General features: G+C 42.2%; 1 protein-coding gene across 1 annotated transcript in view; it reads left to right on the forward strand.

Annotated features, from left to right (window-relative positions):
• Nucleotides 1-9663, forward strand: part of LOC100539929 — a 13835-nt gene extending 4172 nt beyond the window's left edge. Inside the window, exons 2-12 of the mRNA XM_010718106.3 lie at nucleotides 3-65; nucleotides 1050-1184; nucleotides 2783-2907; nucleotides 3225-3293; nucleotides 4504-4617; nucleotides 4886-5001; nucleotides 5567-5622; nucleotides 7074-7126; nucleotides 7729-7856; nucleotides 8051-8207; nucleotides 9216-9663. Of these exons, the coding sequence (XP_010716408.1) occupies nucleotides 3-65; nucleotides 1050-1184; nucleotides 2783-2907; nucleotides 3225-3293; nucleotides 4504-4617; nucleotides 4886-5001; nucleotides 5567-5622; nucleotides 7074-7126; nucleotides 7729-7856; nucleotides 8051-8207; nucleotides 9216-9318 (1119 nt within the window). The 3' untranslated portion in view covers nucleotides 9319-9663. The remainder of the gene's footprint in view (nucleotides 1-2; nucleotides 66-1049; nucleotides 1185-2782; nucleotides 2908-3224; nucleotides 3294-4503; nucleotides 4618-4885; nucleotides 5002-5566; nucleotides 5623-7073; nucleotides 7127-7728; nucleotides 7857-8050; nucleotides 8208-9215) is intronic.
• Nucleotides 9664-9949: the final 286 nt, after the last annotated feature.

Below are 9949 nucleotides of genomic sequence, written 5' to 3' on the forward strand. Positions count from 1 at the left end.
AGCGGGCTGCCTGCGAAGGGGCAGCGGAGCCCCGGAGGCCGCGTCTGCTCAGTCCCGACCCCCACGTGAGTGGCCTGATGTGCCCCAGAACGACTCGCTTCCGCGGCACCTCATCTGTCTCTCTGGCGTCCCGTTTCCCTGGCACCTTTTTCTCTGGTACTCTTTTGCCTGGCACCTATCTCCCTGGCGCTCCTTTCCCTAGTGTCCTCATCTCCTTGGCATCCCATCTCTATGGCACTCTTTTGACTGGAGCCCCATCTCCCCAGCACTCTGCCCAAATGCATTCCATGCCCAGGACCTCCTTCCTCTGGGAGATCCACTGCATCCCAATGCAATGCCATCCCCAGGACCCCCATCTCCTTGGATCCCCACAGTGTCCCAATGCATGCCATCTCCAGGACCTCCATCCTCTGGGTTACTCATTAATCTAGCACAATCATTCCCCCTGTATGCACACTCTCCAGGACTTCTGTGTGTGGGACTCACATCCCTCAAGGACACACACCCCTGTGCATCCCCTGCACGCCATCACCTTGCATCTCCCCGCATCAGAAGCCTCCTTCCCCTGCGTCCCAATGCTGGGCTTCACTCACTACCCAACCTTGGACCTGCACCCTTTTTCTCCCCTAAGCACATCTCTGGGATGGCAACGTGGGCATGTCACCTTGGTTGTACCTTGGAGGTAGAAGTGGAGTTGTGGATTTCTGTGCCTAGATGTTCTTGAGACTTGAGATGTTAACACTGCCATTACTTGGTAATCATGGCAGTGAAGTGCTGGATTTCCTATGGCAAGAAGCTCACCTTGCATGACTATCATGGAATAATTACGGTCCCTTGTTAAACTTGCTTATCACCTGCTCCATCTCTTCTCCCTGACAAGTAAAGGGGCAAAGGAGGAAGGAATAATGCTTTTAAGCTAATGAAAAATGTGGTATTAGATACAGAAAATGAAAGTAAAATCCAGTTCCTGAGAAAAAAACACGGAAAACAAAGCATGGCTCTCTTTCTCCCCCTCCAGCCTGAGCTGAGATCTGTTTCCTTTTCCCTAGGCACTTGATTCAGTTTACTTCACGGGCTTTGCAGAGACCAACAAGAGCTTTGTGATTGCTCGTCTTGCCAAGCGTCCCAATGGCATCTGTGAAATGTGGCTCTTCCTGAGGGTGGATGGAGTAGGAGAGTTTGAAGTAAGTGGTGGACATTCAGTGCTTAACTCCTATTGCTATGCTAGGAACCCAAGTGAAAATTAATCACAGAATCATTAAGATTGGAAAAGATCATAAAGATCATCTAGTCTAATAGTCAACCCATCATTACCATGCATGTGTATTCACTGATGTTGTACTGAGGGACACGTGCAAACTGTTGGTGATAGGTGGGCAGTTGGACTGGATGGTCTTGGAGGTCTTTTACCTTGGTAGCTCTGTGATTCTATGATTAACATCCTAAACCATCAGTGCTGTTATAAGGCAGTTACATGTGTTGCATGATCTTGTCTTCTTGAAACACCCCATTAGAATTCACTTGCAGTGAATGCAACTGGCAGAAAAACACACCCTGAGACCTGTTGTCTTCTCAAATGTCTCATTAAGATAAGTGTCAACAGACATTAAGGAAAGAAAATTGTTTGTGAACCCCATTAGGCTCCAGAACTGAATTCAGTCAATCCGTGCACGGGGAACAGAAAGGTGCTCCATTAGATAAATTGCATTTCACTTCAGTGGCAAAATAGGCTGGATTACTTCTTGTGTTTTATTTTCAGGGCAGGTATCTGATATTCATTGCTTTTTTTCCCCAATAAGTGCACTAAATATAGCATGTTGTCTAAAAAAATATCTTGGTAAATCTTCTTGGAAGTATTTGAGCATTCACTCTTTGTGATAATGTGCTGCACGTGGTTAATAAGCAATGCTGTACAGTTATGGTACAGTTCTTTTCCCCTTTCTGTAATGAGTGAATGCTATAAAACTGTTGTGGAAGTGCCTCTTTCAAAGAGAAAGGAAGGCTTTTAAGGAGTTAGATGTACATCTACTTCATTCATCCTAACAGGAAAACAGTATTAATCAAATATTTTGCTTGTGGATTTTCTTTTTGTCAGTAGCTGACTCTGTGGTGAAGAAAAAGAGAAGATCTGGCCTAAATCCCTTTGCACCTCACCAATACATTTACATTCACAAATTTGCTTTGCTAAGTAGCCATGACCAGGGGGCATCCTATTCACAGTAAACCACAAAAGTGAAGATTGATGTGCATTATTAGGTTTCCTAGTACTATGTAGCTGTGGCTTTATTATTTGCAACTGCAGCCAAGTTATAAACCCTATACCCTTCCTTATAGCAGGGATAAGAACTCCTTCAGGCAGCTGACAACCTTAGGAAATAAGGCATATTTTTCAAAGTGCAGCTGACGAGCTTTGAGAACTCGCATGCACTAAAAATCTAAAACATGTTTAAAACAAAATCATTTGTTTCATCGTAGTCAGCCTAAAAATAACTTTTACCCCCCAAGGCTTCACATCAGCTTGGATCTAAGCATGAGCTGGGTTGTTACAGTGGTTTTCCTACACACAAGTAGTTCAGTTGTATTATCTAAAGCAATAACAAACTATCTGAAACTCCAATATTTTAGATGCAATTTTTCTTTCCCAATGTGGCTACCAAAAAGCAAACAGAGCTGAAAAGCCAATTCAATCAGATGTTACTCCTACAGAGGGCTGTCACAGTGGGAATTCACCTGTGTTGCACCTCTAGAATTGGGTTAAACAAATGTTTTCCTGTCTCTTTAGCACCCACAGCACCCAAACATGATGGTGAATGATGAATCTGAAGAGATTTGGAGTGGAGGAGGGCTCACTATTGAATATTTAGAGCTCCAAGCATGTTGGAAAATAAGCTTCAATGGATTCCTCAGGTATTAAAGCACTGCAGGCTCATACGCATGAGGCCAAAGCTTCTTGAACACTGCCTGGAAAACTAATTGACAGGCTTGAACCAAAAGCTACTTGGTACCAATAGCATGCATTGTCTTCTATGCAATGAAAATACAGCTGGTAGGATCTGCATCCAGTTCTATTCTCTGCTTCTTCACTGCAGTGGAGCATTACTGTCCTTCCATAGCACACAATGACACCATTCTTCTGCAGCGTCTTCTGTTGATTCCATTTACAAATACATTAAAAAAGTCACCTATTTAGAAGTTATACAAAATTATGGTGCTTTCTCTTATAGAAAAGGACCCTACCGACAGCAGTGGAGTGAAGAAGAGGGAGAACTTGTACCGGTTAAATTCTCTCTTCAGTAAGAGCATTTCAGTTTGCTTTGGTTTGTATTGTGGGTTTGTGGTTAAAGATTTGGTTCTTCAGTATATTCTTGAGGAAATGAAACCGAACTTACTGCATAGTGGGAACTTCAGTGTTTGTTATTTAGGGAGTTATCAGACCAAAGACTTCTATGTCTGGTGTTTTTGTCTTTGGAGAAACTGCTTTAAAAGGAATTTAGTGTTATGGTCTCAAAATACACTGGTCCTTCTGTCTGGCATTGTTTCTTGGAGGGGGAATGGCTGTTTATGAGGGTGGATAGTGATAGGACAAGGGAATGGTTTTAAACTGAGACAGGGGAAGTTTAGGTTGGATATTAGGAGGAAGGTTTTCCCCCAGAGGGTGGTGATGCACTGGAACAGGTTGCCCAAGGAGGTCGTGGATGCCCCATCCCTGCAGGCATTCAAGGCCAGGCTGGATGTGGCTCTGGGCAGCCTGGGCTGCTGGTTGGTGACCTGCACACAGCAGGGGGTTGAAACGAGATGATTATTGTGGTCCTTTTCAACCCAGGCCGTTCTATGATTCTGTGGTATGATATGATTCTTGCATGTTTCCCCTGTTAATAGTAGAAATAAAACCCAAGCAACAGTTATAAAATGATTCTAGCATGTATTTGGATAAAAGCTCTGCTCATACAACTAGGAAATAGTATACAAGATAACCACCCCAAAACCACAATCTCTATTTGAAAACATATATTTGTGGCTTTATTTCTCTTAACCCCATAGCTATTGCTTTCACGGGTCATGTGTCCAAAGTAATTCATGCCATCCTTGTCTCTGCTTTCTTATTCTGCCATTGCTTTCCAGCAGTGCAAATGGTTTATGGACTGTTTGCCTGATTAAAAATGATTTGCTGTCAGAGTAGCACAGCATTTCTGGCATCATGCTGCATTTGTATCTCTGAATAGACTGACTGAGAGAAAGCATCATCCTTTTACTTGAGGCTCTGCCCTTCCAGCTCCCCTTCCTAGGTAATCTGCTGACCCTTGTTGAGCCATTCTGCAGGACATGGTACCCATTCTCTGTTTCCTTATCTTGAAAAGTAATAGCATATTAAAAATGGAAAAAATCAGAAATTTTCAAACACCACAACATGCAAAGATCATCCCTGGAGTAGCAAGTGCACAACTTGGCCTAACGCAACCCGCAAGCTGATAACAGCTTTTGCTTTTTTCCTTCTTTTCCTAGTTGGGAGAACTCTACAGAAGTGTTCAGCTTCCGTGATGACAGTCATCCCAGCACATTTGTCCGTGCTTTTGCCCAGGAACCATGGACCATCGAGTTCTTCCAAAGGGTCAAAAAGTGAGAGGCAAGAATAATGTCTTCTGGTGTTAGTTATAATTACTCTACAGACTGCTGCAAGGGTATGCCTGTGTGTTCTAACACGCATTTAGTAATAGCTGGGAAATCTGAAAGTGTTTGCTGATGTGTAGGATCTGATACAGCTGTGATCTAGATGCTCTGAAACCTTAATTTTTTGGATGCACATCCATCAGATTGGCACTGTGGTTTCCCTAATAGAAGCCGTGTTGATTTTACCAATGTTGATTCGAGCTTTTCTTTCTTCCAGACAAAGGGAACAACATTTCCGACATGAGCAGTGGGGCCAGTCTGTTGGAGAAATTGAAATAGAAAATCATGAGAAAATCAAACTTTCCCTCAAAGGTGTTCGGAGCCACTCTTACGGTAAGAACAGCAGAAATTTTCCCCTCGTTCACCCCTAGAAGACTCCAGTAGGGATTAAATCACTCTGAACAACTCACCCCATCTCCTCACCTCCTTGAAGCCTGGTGATCCTCCAGGCAACAGTATTCCCCTTTAAGAGAGGAATGGGATGTAATTTCACTGTAGAGACTTGTGATGGAGAGGATGTGGTGCATTCAGCCTCCTGGGCTGACACACTTGGAACTGTTAATTTAATTTTATCTTTTGAGACATTTTCCTGGTTTTGGTCAAGATAAACCTTTCCTCAGTCTGACTCGACGTGTTACTCTGCTTCTCTTTCAATCATAATGGCCTTGACCCTGCACATAGCAGAGGGGTTGAAACTAGATGATCATTATGGCCCTTTTCAACCCAGGCCATTTTATGATTCTATGATACTCCATAGCTGTTTTGGAGACTAGCATGTACTCAGCATGTATCAGTTACTGCAGGACTACTGTATCTGAAGTCAGTGTCAAGTCGGATACTGTTCCTTCATGTTTTCCAGCCATGGTTTACTTTACATTGATTTTGTTCTGTTTTGCAGGTGTCCGGAACTGGTCTGAGATCTACCGTTATGTCATGATTTTGGCACGTTTTGAGGTAGATATTAGCATGCCAGTATGCTCCTTAGCCATGGCACTACTGTTGTTTCTGAATTTATCAGTTACACTTAAATATCCAGACATAATATGTCGGGAGCACTCACAGTGTGCAATCAGAAGCACTAAATGTTGCCACCGTTAGCACATGTCAGTGTTGGATGCAGATCTCAAAAAGCTGAGCCATGTGTTTAAAAGTTGATTTTTTATTTTTTACACTGGCTTAACTAAAAATTGTTTTGGTAACTTGAAACTGTTTGTTTTGGCTTTTTAAGAAAAAATTAGACAGCTTAACTGGACAGATTTTCTCCTGCTGCAGATACCCAGAGCTCAGAGGAGGTGATGCAACGCTGATTCACAGCCTGAGATATTTGAAGGCATCTTAAGCCTTCATGACAGCAGTCAGCAAATATTTCTGCCCGTGCTCAGCTCTAATTCCCTGCTTTGCTATGGAGGAGTGGCTGCTGAGAGCACAGCCTGGGGAAATTCTGAACCCTGGCATTCCAGGCTGGCATGCAACCTGAGCAGATGCTTCTGAAAAGGCATTTCTTTTGCCAGCACAGGCGTAAAGATGTCTGTTATATTCAGCATTACATGAGTTGAGACTGAAGGCAGAATAAAAATTCTTGCCCAGACACATGCAGGCCAGCAGAAAAACACACCTTGGAAAATCCCACATACGTGCAGATCCAGTTGCTGCTGTGATCTAACTTATGCCTGTGTACCTTTTAATAAGGTTGTGGTTTTGCGTTGTGATGTGCATAATTGGTCAGTAACCTCTCCCTTTTCTTCATAGTTATTCAGGACTCAAAATAACTGCTGCTCTTCCCCTCCTAATTAAAAGCCATCTAACTGTTTAGTAAGAAACAATTAAAGTTAATCGCTGATTAAAATTTGGAGTCCTCACATCTTGATGTCTGTACATTTAAAAAACTGCAACATGGGCTTTTATTTACCTCCAAGCAGCCCAAGTGGAGCATGAAGAGATTCAGACTCAAGAATGGAATAGAAATGAATAAAAACATGAGAATCTAGTTCGTCCTTATTTAACATTTTTCCTGTATGCTGCTTTAAAGCGTGGAATAATATAGGTTAGAAGAGATGTTTTGTCAAAGAAGGGCCAACTGTGAGAGGTGGCTCTGCAGTTCTGAACACAGCAAGCTGAGGTTTCTGCTGTTATTGTTTTCCTTCTTCTCTTATATCTGCTTTCTGTGGACTTTCAGTTGTCCTTAATGTTCTTAATTTGTCCTTAGTGTACCTGGTTTATATTCCTGGACTTTAATTTGCAGCCACACTTTCAGAGAAAATTGACTGAGAAGAATTAAAAGTAATAAGTAATAGCTGCTTAACCTGACTTGAATCCAGTGTCATCTTGGTCTTCTTGTCTTCTTGGTCAAGTCAGCATACGACCCATGCCAATCAAACTGCTTTTCCTTTATTCCTGTCTTTCAGGATGGGACTGCAGCACATTTAACAGTTATAAACATGCCTGCTACCATAACGAAGTAAGTAACCCAGGAAGTTTGCCCTGATGAAAACACACATCTCTGAGGTGACACAAGTTGCTCAGCAAGACAGCTGTATGCACATTCTTGCTTTGAACCCACCTAGCCAGATTTCCATCCACACCCTCTTTCTCATGCTCTCCACTCCCTCAGCCCAGTTTTCCAGCTGCAATTAGTTATAAGGACAGCTTTTACCTCCAATTACTTCCTTTCCTTTCAATTACCATTTGGCTGATGCAGCTGTCTTTCTTACTGTCTAGAGGACTTAGAGGTAGAAATTGAGCACTTGCTCACTATTTTTGAACTTAATATTATGCTTCTGAATGGCGGGGAGCTTCGATCCCCTCATTCTTGACCCTTCAGCTCTGTGACCAAGTGTGACCAAATGACCTGCCTCTAATTCCTGCAATCCTCATCTTCTTTCCTATTTCCATGGCCTCCCCTGTCCAACATTTGCAAGATCCCACAATACAACCACTCTTACGCTGCTGGCCAGGAATGGAGGCTATACTCAGTGCTGAGCTCCCCTAGAAGGTCAGCATGTTGACCTTCATTTGAGCTTTAGCTGAACTTTTGTTCTGCTCCATTTCTTTCCCCTTCAGCCTCACTGTAGGTTATGTCTTTTTCCCTGATGGGAAGAAGGCTGGGATTGAGTGGTCCAATGCCTCGCTGGCTGAGATGGCTGATGATGGTGCAATCAAGGATGAGTACAGAGTCAGTTTTACTGCTGGTAAGCTACACATATATTTGAAAATATGCCTTGATCAAAGTTCTTTCTCAATTTACAAAGCAAAGAGGAAAACTACTGCTCTTTGGAAAAGCATAAGAAAAAATCTATATGCAAAAATAGTAGACCTTGTGAATTTTTGAGATTAAACACAATTGAAGTCTGGAAATATTCTTCCTTTTTTGCATTTATGAAAGGTGGCAAGCACTTTGATGTTTCTGCAAGGCTGGACAAGCAAGCTTGCCCTGTGGTGTACAACGGCCTGACTGGAAGAGGTGTTTTCCATGAGTGCATTGCAGATTTCCAACTGGATGGGTTAACACAAGGCTGGGGCTTGGCTGAATTTTATTACAGGTAAAATAATTACAGAACTTTTTTTTACAAGCAGGAAGAGGTAGAGAATTCCTATTTTCCCATATTGTCCCATGTAGCTACAGCTCCACAGATAATGGATGCGCACACACACATTTTTTGCTTGGCATAAGGAAGTGTTCTTTGTTTAAAGCTTGATGTGTTTATTAATTTTACAATTACGTGTTATTTAAAAAAGAACAATTGTACAAGCACTTTGTGCATGCAAACAAGCCATAGACACTTGTTCAGCTGCTTGCTTTATAGCTTTATACAGGTTTTTATATAGGTCTCCATATAGGTTAATGAGTCCTTGGATGTTTTACTTTAGGCATATCCCAAATAGAAGGACTCCTCTATCTCAAAGAGCAGGCTGACCATTTACAAAGCAAAATTTGTTGACACAAAAATCTGTCAGAGTAGAGCACAGAGCAGATAAATGTTCAGAAAATCAATATAGCAATGCCTTTTATAGGGGAAAGGATTATATCAACAAAATCTGTGTTTCTCAGTGAATTGCTGTTTCTCCTGCCACATGATTACAACAATCTTTTACTGCAGCCTTTTCCCTTTTGAATCTTTTCTCTCATAAAAAAAAAAGAAAAAAAAAAAGAAAGGCAAGTTTGCTTGTTTTCATTTAGATTACTTTTTAAAATAAACACTGATTCTTGGCTGTCAGAGGAGATGCCGTAGATGACTTTCAGAAAATTGAGTGCTCAGCTTCATCTGATAACCAGACATTTCTAAAGCACATAAAATAGGGCACTACACCCCCAAAAAGCACACTGCTAGAACTTGTAAGCTGTGGCTTGTAGCTGCTGCTAGGTAGCTGCTCCACTCCATCCATGAACCACCTGGGAGATTTTTAAGCAGTCTACATATGGCAAAGCTGACAAACTCCATATAGGCTCCTCCTTTGTGTCTACTTCCAAGTGAAAATCATGTCAGAAATTAAAAGATGACAATCTGGTTCTTCCCTCTCACCATTCAGCATCCTTGCTTTTCTTGCAGGGATGAAGCCGCCCAGAGGGTTCCCAATTTGCAGCTTGGTTCCAACACTGAAGGCCCAGACCTTTCCTCCCTGCACCTTGTGAGCAATGGCTCTCTTCTGTGAGCACCTGCAGGCTTGTCCCAGTGGTGTTAGCAGGCAGCAGCTTTCCAGAAATGTTATTTCCAGCAAAATGCACAATTCTGAGGGTGAGACACATTGTCACAGGATGTTCTGGAGGTCAGTGATATAAAGGGATTTGCAGAGAAATGAGGAACATTTTTAGTGTTGCTAACCTTGCCTGGAGGTGATTGAGAAGAAATCTCTGCGTGGCTGATTGAAAAGCTCAGGCTTTTGGTATTTTTCCTGACTTGTCATTTGCTCTCCAATGTGAACAGCAGGGCACAGGGGCTATATGGATCTCCGACCCACATAGCAGTTCCTCTGTTCTTTCAGCTTTGTTTTTGAAATAAAAGCTCTATCTGTCTGAACTCTGGTTGGTGTAGTCATTAAAGCATGGGCATAAGCTACTACAGGAAACTACACTGTTTGGTAGTCTTTAACTGTATGAGAAGTCGAACTGGAAGAAATAGGAAGAAACAGATCTGAATGGGCTGTCCTCTAGGAATAGCATTTATATATAGGCTAATTAAATATGTGACACAAACATATTTTTTGATTGAGTGTAGGGAATGCAGAGTCTGGTAGTTCAGTTTCAATGATAATCTGAATATTTCATCATTCACTTGGACTTAGA

This window comes from Meleagris gallopavo, chromosome 13, assembly GCF_000146605.3.
Source record: "Meleagris gallopavo isolate NT-WF06-2002-E0010 breed Aviagen turkey brand Nicholas breeding stock chromosome 13, Turkey_5.1, whole genome shotgun sequence".
NCBI classification, from domain to species: Eukaryota; Metazoa; Chordata; class Aves; order Galliformes; family Phasianidae; genus Meleagris; species Meleagris gallopavo.